Below are 17,846 nucleotides of genomic sequence, written 5' to 3'. Positions count from 1 at the left end.
TTTATTTGACAGAGATCGCAAGTAGTCAGGCAGAGAGAGAGAGAGAGAGAGAGGGGAAGCAGGTTCCCCACTGAGCAGAGAACCCAATGTAGGGCTGGATCCCAAGACCCTGGGATCACGACCCGAGCCAAAAGCAGAGGCTTTAACCCACTGAGCCACCCAGGCATCCCTGAAAAGTGATTTTAAAAAATCATTCTTTTTTTTTTTTAAAGATTTTATTTATTTATTTGAGAGAGAGACAGTGAGAGAGAACATGAGCGAGGAGAAGGTCAGAGAGAGAAGCCGACTCCCCATGGAGCTGGGAGCCCGATGTGGGACTCGATCCCGGGACTCCAGGATCATGACCTGAGCCGAAGGCAGTCGTCCAACCAACTGAGCCACCCAGGCGCCCCTAAAAAATCGTTCTTAATTTGAGGGCTTATACAAAACAGCTCAGATGCTGACCAGTGTTTGCCAGCCCCTGTTCTAGACTGTAAGCTCTGTGAGGCAGGGGCCCCATGTCCACATCACCATGGTGACAATCGCAAGGGCTTCTGCTAATAGAGGGGAGGAAGGGGGGAGGGTGTGTGTCTGTGTGTGTTTCACGTTCCTATCCCAATGATCTTTTGATTTGACCGAAGTGCCTGAAAGATCTCATCCAATCCTAATGGAGAATTTCAGGTTGATTTACATTTGAGATCCTGTTAAATGCCAGTTATTCTGAGGAAAATCAAATCCAGTTCCTGCCCTGAGGGGCTTACCGCCCAGCGTGGGGGAAGATTGCTGTTGTGACTGTTGGGCTGGGAGCAGAAACTCATTGGAGCCAGCTCTGGGGAGGGAGATTTAAAGATAAAGGCACGTATTATGGAACCTGGGGGCACCAGAATCAGGATTTGGACACTTTGGGCGAGTTTCCGTGCCTGGTCATTCGTTGCTCCTGGCCCAAGAGGCAGACACACTCGGGGAGGCTCTGACACATAAGCTTGGGAGCTCTGAGCACTTTGGAGCATTTGTGGTTTCTGCCTTCATTGAGGCTGACTCTCCTACAGATTTCATTCTTTTTCAAGATTTATCAAATGAATGAAAGGCTGGATGTACCCAGTTTTGTGTAAGAACCAGCTTGGTTCGTCTTCAGCCTGGCGCCAGGCTCCATGAGCCTGGAGGTACGTGATGCCACTGTCTCCTGTTACATTTTTTTTTTGGCCCCAGTTTGTAACTGATCTTTGCTCCCTGTGCTTTGTATAGAAGTCTTGCATCATAATATATAGGATTTTATCGTCCTCCCTGGTTTGGCGGAGTGCTTTGCCAGCACACTGAAGGTATTCCTTCTGGCCTGTATGGTTTCAGAATAGGGTAAGACAGCAAACCGTCCTGTGGCCGCTGCCACCAGGCGACCTTCATCATCAGCGAGCTGTTCGCTCTTACCTCTGACATACGCTTTAGCAGTACGTCTGAGTGACTGCTTTAGCTTTCTTCTGCATACATGAATTCCAGAGGGAAGTAGTGATCTCTCATACAAGTTTATTTTTGGTGATCCAGTTTTAGAATCTATAGCCAAGAACCTCTTGGGTATAGGATAGAAGACATGGAAGCTCTTGGTCCCCAGGTGAGTCGCCTACCATGGGGCGCTCAGTCACCCTTGGCAGGCACACGCTCAGTATCTGAATGAATGAGTGACTAGCATGCTAACAGACTTAGAGCAGCCCTAGGAGAGCAGCCCATAGGAAATGAGAAAGTGGCAGAGGGAAGGAGCTGCCTTCTTGGTCGTCTTGTCAAAGTTTTCCAAGTGGAGGGGGCAACGGAACCCGAACAGCGCCCCCTCCCCCGCGCATTCTCTCCTGGGGGTGTGCTGTGTCCGCACCTGCCTGCGCCCCAGGAGCCCTGCTGCTTCTGTTGCCTGAGCCTGTGCTTTTTCTCTGGCTGCAGGTTCTTTGGTTTGAGAAATGCACACATCTGTCGGGTCCTGCGGACCACCCTGATTTGCATTGCTTCCCTTTCATTTGGTTTTGCTCATCCTTGAAATGAACGGCCTTCATAAGCATGTTGTGTACGTCCCCTGCTCTGCCCGAGTTCTGGTGTTAACGTGGGTGCTGCAGTGATGAGTATTTCTTTTCCGTCTTGAAGAGCTGTCCTTGACTTGGCGCGAGGACTCAGTGTGAAAAGGTTTACATTTCAGTGTCGCTGGTGAGCGATAGACTCTGGCCAATTCAGACAGAATAGGACTTCTTAACGTTGGGAGTGGGGGAGGGACTTCCAACAAAATGTTCTTTAAGTGTGAGCAGAATGGGCTGTGTGTGGTAAGGGCGATTCTCTAGGGACAGAATCCAAGGCTTTCTTCAGGTTTTCAAGGAGATCCGTGATTCCTGAAGAATTCAGTCCATTGCCTTGGGTGTTCTGGTGGATTAACGTTCTTTTTTTTTCCTTTCCTTTTTTTTTTTTTAACATTTCAAAGGCAGATCGGGAGTGGTGCCGAGAAAAATTTCCTTACTAGATGACATTTCATCGCAATGTCCGATCGTTTGGGGCAAATAACCAAGGGCAAGGATGGGAAAAGCAAGTATTCGACTCTCAGCCTGTTTGATAAGTATAAAGGAAAATCAGTAGACGCGGTCAGATCCTCAGGTAAGAACCGGGGTGAGGCCAGTTCTCTACGCTTTTCCTTACGTGAGAAACCCCATTTAGGAATGGTGAAGACCCAGAGTCCCCCTGGTCACACTGCCTTCTGTGCATGGAGTGGTCGGTCACCTGGCAGATCTGGGGACGAAGAACCCCACTCTCCCCTCCCCCCGGCCCCTGCTCCGGTTTGGTGTCTGATTTCCGTGCCAGTTCCTGAGGCAGAGAGGGCCGCTGCGGACAGGATATCCTGACTCTGCCTCCATGGATTGTGTCCTCCTGTGTCTTAACCTCCTGGAAGCCGGGGACAGGTTCCCCTCCATGGGTAGACTGGAACTTCATTTGCATTAGTTACCCTGTTTTAGGCTTCGTGGTTCTGATATTCTGGAGCGTGGGGGAAGGTCCTATTGACACTGTCCGCACCCTGGGAGGATGGGACTGTTGAGGGCCCTGCTCAGGCCCGGCCTGTGGCTAGGCAGAGGCTGTCCCTTCTGTCCTGCTGTGAGGCGCTTTAGCTGCACAAGGTGGTCACCGTGTGGGGCGGAGGCTTCTGGGCCCGGCTCCCTGCCCATGGCATAAACTCCCTGTGCCTGCTCCTGCTCTAGTAAAATGGAATCCTCGGCGCAGATATCAGCCTCTCCCGTGGCTCTGAGGCCTCTGCCACGGCCTTGTGAAGCGGCTGAGCAGCTCCCTGACCGTTTCGTTTGCTTGCAGGCAGGCTGCCCCGTGCGTCTGTTCGGCTGTCTTTGTCATCATCGCTTAGAGCGTGAAAGACCAGTTGCCTCCCGGCCTCTTTCTTCTGAAACTCGCCTATCTCCACCCTCTGTCCCCGCAGTTATTCCTAGACATGGCTTACAGAGTCTCGGGAAAGTGGCCACAGCCCGACGCATGCCCCCACCTGCAAACCTGCCGAGCTTGAAGTCTGAAAACAGAGGAAACGACCCCAACATCGTGATAGTTCCCAAGGACGGGACGGGATGGGCAAACAAGCAGGATCAGCAAGACCCAAAGAGGTGAGAGCAGAGGGGGCAGTTGGGGGGGGTGTGTGTAACCAGAGCTTCATGGAGCGCCGCGGCCCACTTTGCTTTTGCTGAGGGCAGCGGCTGAGCTAGATAGCTGGGGAGATCGCAGAGGAGGCTTCTTTTGCCCTGACTCCTGCTGCTTGGTTGTTTCTTGGTCTTTGCCTTCGTTTTCCTGGCTTCGGGAGCAGCAGCAGCAGGGCTTCTGTGGGCTGCCTCGTCCCCGGTGACCAGTGTCTCCCGTGCCTTATTAGGAAGGGCCTTATCACCCCCAGAGGAGCTTATGCAGTGCCTCGGTGCCGGTTCCTGAGCCGGTGCGGGCCGCTGCGGACAGGGCAGGTGCCCGAGGGTACTCCGCTCTGGTGGTCATCCCTTTGTACCAGTTCTGGGGTGAGGAGGAGGCTGTCTTCCCAGCTTCGGGATAGCAGCTCTCTGTAAAGGCTGCTGCAGTTAGTTGCTCCAAACAGACCCAGTTAGGAAGGAGAACAATCCAGAATCCTCCTTCTTCAGGGTCGGTATGCAGCCTCCCTGTGGGCTCACACCACTGCCAGCTCGGCACTTACGGGAGCTGTCGGCGGCCCCGGGTGTCGCACTGAAATCATTAGAGCGACCGCAACTGTAGGGGCTGCTGTTGGGCAAGAGAGGGGGTGCGGGGTGGGGGGTTCCAGCTTGGCCTCGGGCACGTGACCTGGGCCCTTCCCTCCCACTTTCCACTCTGGGTCTCTGCTGCTGGGCGCCAGTGAGCCAGAACGGTGTGCAGGAGAGGGGATTTGGGATTTGTACCGGGAGGGGACCAGGGAGGGACAGGACCTTGCTAAGGCTGGCCAGCAGGACCTGCTGCGAGGGTTTGCCTGCCGGGGAGTGAGAACGGCACCGTCTGGTCTCCTGTGTCTTCCTGCCCTCCATCTCCTCTTGTGCTCTGGCTGCCAGTGCTCGGGATCCAGAGAGTAAAAGTGACCTAGAGTGCAGCCTGCCAACCCGCGTCCTTTTCTCTCACTGGAAATGGCCATGATGGCTTTTTTTTTTTTTAGAGAGAGGGAGCGAGTATGTGAGCGCAGGGGTGGGAGGAGGGGAGGAGGAGAGGCAGAGGCAGAGAGAGACTCTTAAGCAGGCTCCAGGCTTAGTGTGGAGTTGGATGCGGGGCTCGATCTCACGACCCTGAGATCATGACCTGAGCCGAAACCAAGAGTCGGGTACTTAACCGGCTGAGCCCTGCAGGCGCCCTGGCCATGGCGGCTTCTGTAAAACTTCCTGTACTTACTTCAGACAAGATGTAGAGAGTAAGCACACAGTTCAGTCAGGTGAGCATGAAAGAACAGTAAAAATGGGGTCTGAAAAGCTGTTTTTACATTTTTCCAGTAGTTTATTTAGGGGTCATCCAGGTTGGTGGTGAGGCCCGACTTTCAGGATCAGCCAGGCCACTTCCTCCTAGCTTTCTGGAGCCTGGATAGTGATCTGCTTCGTGTGCTCCGGTGTCCTGGGAGATACGGGGACACCTGGGCGGTTGTAGGACATGGAGGGGCTGATGCAGGTCGGGCAGCCGGCACGGAGAGTGCTGGCAGTGATCCGCCGCTGCTGTCGTCTTGTTCAGACAGTTGACGCCACAGACTCTGTACCGATGCAGATATGGTACACTTCAGCCCAAGAGTTGACGTGCCTCCATCCCAGTTCCAGAGAGCGAGGACAGGGTCCCACTCCCTGCTTATGTGGCTCCTGCCATCATTGGCACAGAAAGGGCCAGGGGACCTGAATGAGGCCGATCTTGCAGAAGCACATCAGCTAGGGGGAAGGTAGAGACGAGGCAGTGGACCGCAGGTGCTGATCCTCTGCTCCCCTGGGCCATGTCCTCCCTCGGGATCACAGGAAGGGGACGGGCTAAGGGCCACCACCACTGGGACTCTGTGCTTAGGTTTGGAGAACACAAAAGCGACGCTATGCAGAAGCTTCTGTTGTAGGTAGAAGGTGACATGAGAGGAGATTGGTGGCCTTAACTTTGTGGTGATGCTGCCCACGGGGCTCCTTGGGTCAGGTCGGCCCCCGCAGCATATACATGTGTAGCGTTTGGCCTCAGCTTACTGGTGAGCCTCCGGCATCGGGGGAGACTGGCTGAGCGGATGGCGGCCCTCCTCGGTCCCATCGAGCAGAACAAGTGACCAGAAGGCTCTGAGTGAGCAGACGTCGTCCTCACAGCCCCTGGTTGCTTGTGGAGTGTGTATCAGCTGACAGAGTTGTCTTTGCAGCGCACTCGGGCCATACCTTGTAAACTTCAAAATCCCTTTTGACCCAGCAGTTCCACGTCTAAGAACTTAGACTACTGAATGACACAGACGTATGTGAAAGATTTGTATTAAGAAGCTCTCATTGAAGTTTTGCCAGTAATGGGGGAAAAATTGGGGATGGGGCCTATCCAGTTGTACTGTATCTCTGAAACCAGGAGTCGAGCCGCGTGCCTTCCCAGAGCACATTAGATACGTTAAGTAAAAACAAGTTACGAATTGTATGTGTGGTGTCAACCCACTCATGTTAAAAAAATACTATGCTAATATATATAGCAGAATCTGCTCGGTGTGCACTCTGGAGGATGAGATCGTGACAGATTCTGTGTTAGATATACTTATACATTTATTTTTACTCTGGGCACATATTTCTTTTATAAGCCAGTGAGCAAAATCCCATCTCTCAAAGGCATCAGCCCCCTGAACTGCCGTGAGCGCTTGGTCAGGAGTCTGGGCCTCGGAGCCCCTTCCCTGTGTGACTCAGTTTCCCTGTTGGCAGCTCCTCCAGCCCTTGCTTATGGTGAGCTACCATAAGCTGCAGGGGCAGCTCTGCCTGGAGGCCGAGGACCGTCCTGCCCAGCAGACGGCTGTGGCTAGGTCTTGGAGGGGGCCAAGCTTCTCGTGGGCTCTGCAGTGGGAGAGTCTGCTGGGGAGAGCTGATGTGCTGCTGCCCGGGCTCTGGGAGGCTCGGAGGGGCCTGTGCGCGCCCGCACCTGTCTGACCGCTGTACCCCCCACCTTGTCCAGTTCCAGTGCGACGGGCTCTCCGCCGCCGGAGTCGCTGCCGCAGCCGGGTTTGCAGAGGCCTGTCTCCAGCTTACAGAAGCCGACACAGTCGAGCAGCCAGGAGGTAGGTGCCGCGTGACCTGCTCCTTCTGGAGGCGAGCCTGTCAGGGGGCCGTGGGAAAGGTGCACGGGACATTGTCACGGGTCCCCTGAGGTGACTTGAGTCTGCAGCTTTTGGAGAGAGGCCCCAGATCCAAAACAGAGTACAGACACCTAACTTGCTTTCTGCTGTCTTACCTTGAGGGGAGGTCACTGGGGTGAGCTCCAGGCCAGATCAGGGGCCCCTGGTCATGCTCCATGGGGACCGGTTAGGTCACAGGAAGGTTTGGGGGGTCAGTTGAGAAACAAAATTAAGCAAGCTCCTTTACTGTCAGACCTCTCATCAGTGTCTTTCCTGTGCTTGTGTGTTCTGTGACTCTGCAAAGACCGTGAGTGGCACTCCCTGTCCCCATCTGTCCTAGGAGACCTGTCTAACTTAACGTCTTCAGAGACAGGTGTCTCCAGGAACATACTTTGGGAGATACTGATATGTGGCCCTTCACTTGTTGATGCATTTAAAGTCTTCTGCTGGGGGCGCCTGGCTGGCTTAGTTGGTGGCACATATGACTCTTGACCTTGGGGTTTGAAGTCACAAAGAGATTACTTAAAAAAGAAAATCTTAAAAATAAATAAATAAAGAGTGTTTTCCTAAACAGAAAACCAGGATTTAATCAGGCAAGGGCTCATCATGTACTCAGGCCATCGGAGTCTGTGGATCTTGTGGGTCAGTAGGCCGATACACTTGGCTGTTGGCTAGAAACCCAGAAGAGACGCCTGCAGATCTTTCAGACCACAAGACGTGTAGACAGACTCCTAACATTGCGCAGATGTCTGGAAAACGACCTGCACTGCTGTATTTTCGTTTAGTACTGCTCCCTGGGCAACAGAAGGTCTGAGAGATGCCGTCCCCAGCCACTGGGGAGAGCGTATGGCCTCGCCAGAAAGGCAGCCTCCCCCACTTGACACCGAGCTGCGCTTTCGATATTAAAGGAGAAGGTGAGAGAAGTCCACATTCCCGCGAAGGTCCCCTGTTCACTGGCCTGAATCCACGAGTGCCTGGAGCCCAGCCAGAGTCCAGAGTTGCGCTCGGCTCTGTCTCCTGGACTTGGAAGCGAAGAGACTAGGGCAGCCTTGGTTCGCCACCCTTGCTGTCCGCCAGACTCGCCTTGGGAGCTGCTAGAAGTGGATCTGTGCCTGTCCCCGGGACAGCAGAGTCTCGGCTGGGCCTGGCGTGGGCCTGGTATCTGCTGAGAAGAGCTGCTGCCCATGGCGACCAGCGTGCTGGTCACTCTGCCCCGGGCTCCACTCTTCCCACGGGATGGCGGTGAGAAGGGAGTCCCAGTATTTCCAGCAGCTGAAGCCTCGCCCCGAGAGACATGACAGCACTTGTCAGAGGCATGCCAGGAGCTCGGACGGCAACATTAGTGCTGCTTCTCAGCTCTGGAGCCATTCTCTTCCCACTCGGTGCCTTTGGTGGGCAAAAGGCAGGGGCACCATGGTGTGGGCTCAGACACCACGTGGGAGGCTGTGGGATGCTGGACTGCCCTGTCCCAGCAGCCCTGCCCTGTTTCGTCACTGGTACAAGCCTTCCGTGGTCTGTGCGCAGGGGCCTGTGGCCATCCCAGGGCACCCGGCCACTCCTGATACCTGAAGGGATCGTGAGACCTCGTCAGCTCTGCACGGAGAGTGATAGAGACTGTGGTGGTGCTGGGGGCAGGGCTGGGCGGAAGGGGTCGGTACTGAATGTGAGGTCTGACCCTGCAAGTGCTGAGATGTTCTGCTGCGGCAGCTTTGTTTTGTGCATTTTTACCTTCTGTTGCGGGTGAGGGAGGCTGCTAGGTTGAATGCTCTCTGGGAAAGGCAGGTGGGCTCCGTGGCTGGGGACTCAACTGGGCTTGGGACACAGGCTGAGCAGGGACAGGTCCTGGTCCTGCCCTCCTCACTGGGACTGGTTTCTGAGCCTCAGCTAGGAGAGGACTGGAACCTTCCCAGGGTGTGGGCGGGTTTGCTCAGTGAGGTGTGCCTCGCATAACGCCTTGCCTGCCGGGAGCTTTCAGCACGGCTGCGTGTGAGCCCGGCGAGTCCAGATCAGCAGAGAAAGGCCTCCCTTGAGTTGCTGTGCCTCGTAGGATGACAGTAATTACTGAAGGTGGCGTAGCGGTCCCTCTGGACAAAGATGAGGCTCTGGGCTCTTGCCGGCCATGGTACATGGGTTTTGAGACACGTGCTGGAATTGGGGTCTGGTCATTAACCTCTGGAACCAGGCCCGGTAGCGCTGTGTGGGCACGAGAGGTGACCTGACAGAATGTTCTGGAGTGCAGTCTGAAGGGGACATGGGCTTGAGTCCTGGCTCTGCTGCAGGACCAGGATGTGAGCTGGCCATCCCCTCCGTCCTGCTCCTCACCTGTGCTGTGGGCCTGGCAGCTCCTGACCCTCGGGCGGCCGCACAGGTGGGAAGCCGGGTGGAAAGCAGGCCAATGGCACTGGCTTTATTCTCATTTCCTTCCTCCTTTCAGAACACAAATTCAGTGCCAGGTGGACCAAAGTCATGGGCACAGCTGAATGGAAAGCCAGCAGGACACGAAGGTGGTAAGTGTGGGTGGTGGTGTTGGTCTGGTGTGTGGGAGGGACGGGTACCTTTTCTGGACTGTTCCCTTGGGTCTTGGCAGCCCTTGGCCTTGGGCTTTGTGGGATCTTTGTGACTGAGCTTCTGGTCCGTGCAGCCTTTCCCTCTGCCCCAGGGGTGGGAGCGTAAGTCTGCCAAGCTTGTCAGCTCTGGTTTCCGGAGTGCTGTGAGTCAGGGCATCCCTCCTCAGGTGCGTGGGGAGGCTGGACGCTGGCCTGCCGCGCTCTGACCTGGCAGAGCCACTGGTAGAACCGAGAGCTGCTCCGCTGCGTGGCCAACAGGTGTCTGCTTCCTCTTGCCCCGGCCTGCGGGGAGGCAGTGTGGTGTGGTGGGGGGTGAGCTGTGGGCCTGGGCCCTGGGAATCGAGCGGCTTGCGTTGTGGATGGTGATACCATACTTGCTACTGTTCACGGCCTGTCCGACCCGGGAAGCACTTGGGCCAGCAGAGCTGCAGCCGAAGCGGCCCCGCAGAGGGAGACGGGGAGGAGGAGGAGGAGGAGCTCAGCTCCCGGTGACTGCAGAGGGGACTTCCGGACTCCTCCCCACCAGCGGTGACCAGAGCCCTCAGAGAATGCAGGCCCTGGCTCGTGGGTACTTTTGAGAGAAGCCAAAAATCCAGATTTTTCCGCATGAGCCCTCCTAACTTGTCCCTGTTAGCTTGAATATTTCTAGCACACTGCATCCATGCAGCTGCGCGATGCCTCCGCGCTGCAGGGAGGGGGCTGCCGGGGGGCGTGGGTGGCCATGAGCGCTCTTCCTCCCACGAGAGCATGGGCTGCCCCGTGTACCTTCTGCCCCCAGTCCTGGCAGCACCTTGGGCCTCCAGCATGCCCGACAGCCGGGGCTTGGCCAGCTGCCTTCTGTAGCTCGTGTAGAAGCGCAGCTGACGCCCACCTGCCCCGCGCCCTTCCCTGCTTACTGGCGCACATATGCCCCTTCTGGGAGTGAATCGTCAGTGCTTGGAGGCTCTGTCCTCAGTCTCTGGTGCAGAGTGACACATCAGTCAGCAGCGTGCCGCGTGCTGTCAAGTCCCAGCTCCTCCAGAGGAGCTCGGGGCCCGAGAGCTCGGCCTGCGTGGGTCCCATCTGCGAGGGCATTTTAAGGATTCCAGGCTCTGGATGAGGTAGAGGGGGCTGATGAGTGGGGGACGGCAGGGGGAGGGCGGCAGCAAGTATTTCAGTCCCCTACAATTAGGTCTTTAAAGAGGCTTTATAAAGTGCACTCGCTAGATTGTCTTCACAGTAGTCTTTATGTATAAGGCTTGAAATTTAAAAAAAAGAGATTTATTTATTTGAGAGAGAGAGAGAGATAGTGAGAGAAGAGCACAAGCAGGGAGGAGAGGGAGAAACAGGCTCCCCTCAAGCAGGGAGCATGATGCGGGGCTCGATCCCGGGATCCTGGAATCATGACCTGAGCCGAAGGTAGAGGCTTCACGATGAGGTGCCCTGAGAGGCTAGAACTTTTTAAAAGTAGGTCAGATGTGTTAATTTGTATATAAAAAGAACTACAGGGGTGCCTTTGGCTCAGGCCATGATCCCGGGGTCCTGGGATGGAGCTCCCTAGGACCCCGGCATTGGATTCCCTGCTCAGCAGGGAGCCTGCTCCTCCCTCTCCCTCTGCCTGCTGCTCCTCTGCCTGTGCCCTCTCCTCTGTCTCTCTCTCTATCAAATAAATAAATAAAATCTTTAAAAAAAAAAAGAACTACAGAGGTTAAAAAATCCTAGTGAAGCTGGCACAAGCCGCGGAGGGCCGCGCGGCCGCCGTCCAGGCAACGATACCCCGCCCTTCAACCTGGCCATGCCGCTCTGTGGAGGTCCGCCTCGAGGGACGCTTCCTGTGTGCGAAATGACACACGGACAGGATGCTTCCTGCAGCACTGTAAGAGCAGAAGACTGGAGACAGTCACGTGAAATGTCCACCAAGTTTTGGTGCTTTAATGAAATCCTGCTTTCCAACAGGAAAAACCTTTTCCACGGATCTGGCGATGGTACATTCTGACATGATGGAAAGTGCAGGGTAGCACGTGCAGTTACTACTGTTCATGCAAAGATTGGAGATGAGGGCAAATGCACTTCAGAAGCACGTATGTGCAATAGAGATGAGTCTGGAAGGGAGCCTCTGAGGAGGGGAGGGAGTGGAACTGGAAGTGGCCTGTTTTCTGGGGGTGTCGGAAGGGGCGGTGGGAGTGTTGGGGGGTCATCCGTTTGTGCCTTTCTCAGGCTGCTTTTGAACCTTGTGACACTGTTTCCTATAAAAAATAAGACGTGGTTCAGAAAATAATTCCAAAACGTGACAAAATCATTTGTGAATGTTGCATCGCTCTTCTCGGCGGCGGCAGACCCTCCCGTGTAGAAGGTGCTGGTCAGGCCTTTTCCACCAGCACCAGCCCCCCAGGGCCCGCGGGGTGCAGGCTGAGGGCGGAGGCTCAAGGGCTCCCGCACCACCACCGAGGGTCCCGCCTGGGACCTTCGGAGACGTCCCCAGTATCCCCATCTCGGGTTTGCACACAGGGAACGCGTAGCCCTGGGGTTGGCGGCGGACCCCCCCCGAGCACGGACACCTTACGGAACGCTGCTGCTCTCATTGGAGATTTTGTTTCTTGTTTTTTGATCTGTGAAGGTTAAGTTTAATTCATGCGTGGAGTGAGACCGTTGAGACTGCTGGGGCAGGAAAAGTATGGAGTGTTTTTAAGATTCAGATCTGTATTTTTAAAGTAAGACTTTCATATTTCATCCTTGCCAGTGGTTTTTTAACATGCCTGAGTGACTCTGTGAGTCGAGGTCCCCCTTCACAGAGCAGCAGAGCTCCTTCGTGACACTTTGAGATTGTCTCTCAGGTTAATCTTCGGTGAAGAATGTGTCACCTTGTCACCCCAGCAGGTTTATGTGGCCCTAGACCTTTTCACTGAGTGGGTCGTGAGTGAGTTGTTGCCTCGTGCGTCCAAGCCAATCCCAGCTGTGTGTTTCCGGCCCAGGCAGCCGTAGTGCATGGGTCCGTGGGTCCGCCAGTGCTGCTGGAAGAGTACTTGGGGGGAGCTGGACTTGGTCGTCTAGGGAGCCAGGCACATCACAGTCGGACGTGGCGTGCCGTGACTGTTGTGTTATGTTTACAGGGTGCTGGGCATTTGGTCCAGATAAAAGCATCAGATCCCTCTGGACCCTGAAATGCACCATTTGTTATTAGTCATTCATCCAAAAGATGATTTCAGGTCCTGGTGCTCAGTGCGGGGAAGGGCTCCCAGAAAGTTAAAGAAGGGTTTCTTCTGAGGAGCCTGTAGTACTGGGGAGTGGATGGGAGAGCCAAGGAAGGACAGAACCCAGAATCACAGGAGTGCAATGTTTATTGTTCACGAGAGTAGATCTGGGGTGGAGGCCGCCGGGGCGGGGGGGCCGCGGGCACCTTCTGGTGGATTTACCTCTGCACGAGAGCCATTTACCTCCTTTGGCTGATTTCCCCGAAGACCTCCCTTTTCTAGGAGCGGGGAAGGGTCTGGGCTGGAGCGGCTGTGATCTGCTCTCCCTTGCGCCGTGTCAGCAGCCCCTATAGGCCATCTGCGTCCGGCTCTCCTTGTCCCTAGGGGAGTACACGGCGCCTGCGCAGGCTGCGTGGCTTCCGACCTTCGGAGCTGCTAAGGCCAACAGTGTTCTTGCCCCCCTCAGTACCCCTCACTAAGTCCTCTGCTTTTCTCGGCAGGTTTAAGGGGCTCAAGCCGACTGTTATCCTTCTCTCCCGAGGAGTTTCCGACGCTGAAAGCAGCTGGAGGGCAGGACAAGGCTGGCAAGGAAAGGGGCGTCTTCGATCTGTCGTATGGGCCAGGACCAAGCCTCCGCCCTCAGAGTAAGTGCACTGCGCTCCCTGTCTGGGCACGTGTGGGAACAGCGGACTGCCTGCCTCCTTCTGCCATTCTGCGGCTTAGAAGCACGCGTATTCTCAGCGAGCTGGTGCTCCCGGGCCCCAGGCTCTCTGCCCAGAAGGCGTGCTTACTGACCCTGTACCTGTTCCCTGCCTCTGCGCAACTTACTCTCTAGGCTGGTCTGCAGGTCACTCCTCCTTTCTCCTCCTGCGCGTTGAGCCAGGCCTGTCTGCTCCACACGCCACCCCCCGCCGCCCATCAGTAGACATTCATGCTGCTCTGCTCGGGTGCTCGTGGCAAAGACAGACCAAGGGCCCGTTTACTTTGTCCCGGATTCAGAAGGCTGCTTTCTTTTTCTTTTTTTAAAGTTTTTTTTTTTTTTTAAAGATTTTATTTATTTGTCAGAGAGAGAGAGGGAGAATGAGCAAGCACAGGCAGACAGAGTGGCAGGCAGAGGCAGAGGGAGAAGCAGGCTCCCCACTGAGTGGGACTCGATCCCAGGACACCAGGATCATGACCTGAGCCGAAGGCAGCTGCCCAACCACCTGAGCCACCCGGGCGTCCTCTTTTTTAAAAGATTTTGTTTATTTGACAGAGAGCACAAGTAGGTAGAGAGGTAGGCAGAGGGAGAGGGAGCAGAGCAGGGAGTCTGACATGGGGCTCCATCCCAGAACCCCAGTATCTGACCTGAGCTTAAGGCAGATGCTCAACTGACTGAGCCACCCAGGTGCCCCTGGAGCCTGTTTCCTAAGCCAGGGGTTCCTAAACTGAGCCAGATCCTATCAGGAGCCTTCACGGAGTTTGTTAAAAAGTCTGACCTGCTCCGTCTCCAGCCAGGTTAGCATCTGTATTTCAATGTGCCCTGCTGGGGATTGTTTGTACCCAGCCTAGGACTTGTCTCCACAGTCCCCTCATCTGGGGTCTGGCCAGGGAGTTGCAGGATTATAGAGCAGTACTTGTAGGATATATATATATATCTAGATATATATATATATCTAAATATATATATATATATTTTAAAGGCCTTGAGTGGTCAGAGATTTAAGATTTTCTTCGGGAATGAGATTTTTCATCACTTCCTACCGGAGATTGTGAAATGGTTCTTTTTTGGGTGTGGGAGGGCGGAAGGCAGGGCTTGATTAGGTCTTGAAACACGAGGGACTTCTTCTTGTTTTCATTAATCTGCAAGGCACCCAGCATCAGAACTGATGCCCTGTAGACGATGTCCTCACGAGGAGATGCTTTAATGGCGTGTGCTACCTTCTCAGTGGCCTGTGCTGGGTTATTTTGTCAGCTCCAAAGAATGTCACCAAATTCCTCAAGCCAAGCATTGTAGCTTTCTGGGATTAAAATAAGCTGCTTTGTAGGACTATAAAAAAATTTAGACCTAGAAGAAGCTTCTGGGATCAGTTCCATCTGAAGCACATGTGGCCAGAGTGGTGACCAAAGCCCTCGCCCAAGACTGCGTTCAAGGTGGTTGAATTGCTGGGAGCCGACCCTGGTTTTGTGGCTCCTATGCTGTGTCTCTTTCTCTTAGGGGTCAAGTACTCGGGGACCTTGTGCTTGACTGAGAAGGGTCAGGCTCATTTGGTTTCTTGTTGGCCTCTGATTCCCCCAGAGCTTGTTAAACTTGACAGTGGGAAACCTCATCTGCGACAGACAGATGGGTTGGCAGGTTGCCGTCTGGGACCTGCAGGAGAGACCCCTGAGCCGGAGCAGGAGCAAGTGGAGGTGAAGGCCTGGTGGGTGGGGCCACAGACCCTTCCACACCCCAGCTCGCAGGGAGAGGGCTTTGCTTTACCTTATGAACTGCGGAATCTCTGACCAGAGCTGTCACGGTGAAACAGAGTTGAAACATGTCAGTCCACAGACCCTTCCACACCCCAGCTCGCAGGGAGAGGGGTTTTGTTTTACCTTATGAACTGTGAATCTCTGACCAGAGCTGTCATGATGAAGCTGTTGAAACATGTCAGGACTTAGACCAATTTTCAAGGTTTTATTTCTAAGTAATCTCTATACCTACCTAACATGGGGTTTGAACTGACAGCCCCAAGATCAAGAGTCACACGCTATACCGACTGAGCCAGCCACGTGTCCCAGGACTTAATCCAGTTTTAACGTAAAGCCCAGTGCTGAGCCTAGTGCTGATTCTGATGGTCCGTGTTTGTGGGAAAAATTAGCCCAAGGCTATTTTCATCAAGGCTGTCCTGATTTCTTTGTGTGTTAGATCTGTGGGTATGTGTGCTTTCTGTTAATTAACGGAAGACCATGTCTTGTTTATACTTGCCTTCTCTGTGAGTGGACCGTGTTTGGTATTTCTCTTACAACCAGACTTCCCGCAGCGAGGTCATAGTCCCTGGCCAGGTGCCTGCCCTCCACCTTCCCTGACAGATTCAACCACTTGACTCTTCACTTTTGGGTTTTTTGTTTTTGGTGAATGAGGGGGTCTCTTGACCTTCAGAACCTCACACAATCCCTCCTCCCCCTTCCTCTGTCCTCCCCCCCCTTTTGCCCCCTTTGAATTTCCAGATGTGACAAGCTGGAGGGAGGGCGGTGGGCGAAACATAATTTCTGCCACGTCTCTGAGCGCCTCCCCAACTGAGCTGGGCAGCAGGAACTCGAGTGCGGGAGACGGAGCCCCCTCCTCGGCATGCACCAGCGATTCTAAGGACCCCTGTCTCCGCCCGGCTCAGCCTGTCCGCAAAGGGGCTTCACAGTTCGTGGGAAATGTATACCACCCACCTACATACCATGACATGCTTCCTGCTTTTGTAAGTTTCAGAGTATGCATTTTTTCCCCACGAAGTTGGATTGCTCGTGTCCAGCAGAACCTCCTCTAAGTGGTTGAATGTCCACCTCGGTTCTCCTCCCCATGTCTTTGCCCTGATGTGCCCTACCTTGGAAGTTTGCATTACTTCTGCATTTTTCTCTCCCATTTTCAAATCTTAAGGGTCTTCGGCGTTCTTTCCCTGGTAATGTGGACATTATTTGAGCCTTGGTTCTTTAGAAAAAAGGAGAGGCAGGCATGCCTATGACTCCCCAAGTCCCATGGTGTACTTCCGGACGGCAGGAAAGAGAAGGGGGAGACGGGGGTAGGATCAGCTGGGCAGCTCCGAGACTCGCCCGTCTCTTCTTCCCAGTTTCCATTTTCTAAAACAAATTCGAATGCAAGTGGAATTTGGCATGTGAGCCATTACCAGAAAATCCTGTTCATTGATGTTATGTTTCAGATGTGTTCACCGCAGTCATCAGAGAACCAGGGTACAGTGGAGCGAGGATCTTTTCCCCTTCCCCAGCTCCGTCTTGAACCCCGTGTTCCTTTTAGACAGTTCCAGATGAATGACCAAGATGGGTAAGGCTTCTGTGTTACATCCTGCGTGGAGAGTGCGCCTCTGTTAGGGGGCATTGCGCGAGGTAACGGGCTGATGTACTGAGGCGCTCTGTCTTCTGCAGACCGCGGTGGGCCTGGAAACCAGCCTCAAGCTGCAGGGTGTGTGGGGTGGACGAGGTCGGGGGCTGGGCTTGTGCGTTTGGGACAGAGTTGAACTTCTGGAATGTGTTTGTGGCTGCTGCCCTAGGCGTTAGTGCCGAGTGTGTAAAACTGAGGCAGAGCTCCTGTCTGGTGTACGCTTGTTATAGGCTTCTTTTAAGAGGAGACGATTCAAATATTAAATGCAACTGTGAGCCCTTGCAGTGTGGGACTTAGTTTTGGGAAAAGTATTAGGTTTTGCTTCCATCTGTATGCCTGACATGAGGCCAGATATTTACTCTTCTCGCCCTCGTCAGGAAGGAAAGCAGGCTGGGCACGACTCGCCCCATCCGCCCGCTGAGGCAGCTGGTGGGCCGGGCCCCGCGGCCCACCATCATCAATGCTGAAAACCTGAAGGGTCTGGATGACCTGGACGCCGACGCCGATGATGGCTGGGCAGGTGGGTCGTGCGGCTTTCCGGGCCAGAGCCACTCGCTGGGCAGCCGGCTGGGCATGTGTCCGTCAGCGTGCGGGCGTGGGCTGCAGGGCGGGTGGCAGCCTCGGGGTGCACCCCCCTGGGTGCTCGCTGGCCAACCCTTCCTCACCGATCTGTGTCCTCTGTTGGTCTTTGGTCTTGCTCTTAGCTTTAGGGGAGGTTTTGCTAACTTCCAAAGAAGACATTTTAGAATGGAAAAGTTAAACAAAACCATCAGTGGGGCAGTGAGCCCCAGCTTCCCATCACCTGGCTTCAGCAAGTACCATGCCCTGTCTGTCAGCCTGCTTGTTTTCTCTTATTCTTTTTATTTGCTTTCAAATACATTTTAATTACGTGGAAAGGTGCTCATCTTCACTGTGCAGTTTTTTTTTTTTTTTAAAGATTTTATTTATTTATTTGACAGAGAGAGATCACAAGTAGGCAGAGAGGCAGGCAGAGAGAGAGAGAGGAGGAAGCAGGCTCCCCGCTGAGCAGGGAGCCCGATGCGGGACTCGATCCCAGGACCCTGAGATCATGACCCGAGCCGAAAGCAGCGGCCCAACGCACTGAGCCTGTGCAGTTTTGACAGAGGGACACACGTGTGTAGCACATTTCCCATTGAGAAGACTTTCTGGAACTCTCCCCTGCCAGCCGGCCAGCCTTCCTCCCCCGACTCTGCCCAGGGCCTCCCCTTTTGTGAGGGAGGTTCCCT

The 17,846-nt window shown here is 54.5% G+C and overlaps 1 protein-coding gene across 11 annotated transcripts in view; it reads left to right on the top strand.

Moving 5' to 3' along the window:
• PRRC2B (proline rich coiled-coil 2B) overlaps positions 1 to 17,846 on the top strand; it is a 91,449-nt gene that overhangs the window by 27,593 nt on the left and 46,010 nt on the right. For 9 of the 11 annotated variants that reach the window (XM_044264654.1, XM_044264653.1, XM_044264652.1 and 6 more), the window contains exons 2-9: positions 2,436 to 2,601; positions 3,428 to 3,605; positions 6,634 to 6,736; positions 9,228 to 9,300; positions 13,031 to 13,174; positions 15,720 to 15,961; positions 16,421 to 16,542; positions 16,977 to 17,119. In XM_044264654.1, coding sequence (XP_044120589.1) covers positions 2,487 to 2,601; positions 3,428 to 3,605; positions 6,634 to 6,736; positions 9,228 to 9,300; positions 13,031 to 13,174; positions 15,720 to 15,961; positions 16,421 to 16,542; positions 16,977 to 17,119 — 1,120 coding nt within the window. In that variant the 5' untranslated portion in view covers positions 2,436 to 2,486. Of the gene's footprint in view, positions 1 to 2,431; positions 2,602 to 3,427; positions 3,606 to 6,633; positions 6,737 to 9,227; positions 9,301 to 13,030; positions 13,175 to 15,719; positions 15,962 to 16,420; positions 16,543 to 16,976; positions 17,120 to 17,846 lie in introns of all 11 variants that reach the window. The other 2 variants (XM_044264650.1, XM_044264651.1) reach the window with 1 other exon arrangement.

Source organism: Neovison vison, chromosome 9 (assembly GCF_020171115.1).
Source record: "Neovison vison isolate M4711 chromosome 9, ASM_NN_V1, whole genome shotgun sequence".
Taxonomy (NCBI): domain Eukaryota; kingdom Metazoa; phylum Chordata; class Mammalia; order Carnivora; family Mustelidae; genus Neogale; species Neogale vison.
Note: the sequence above shows the minus strand (reverse complement) of the source record. Positions and strands in the feature narration are given on the sequence as shown.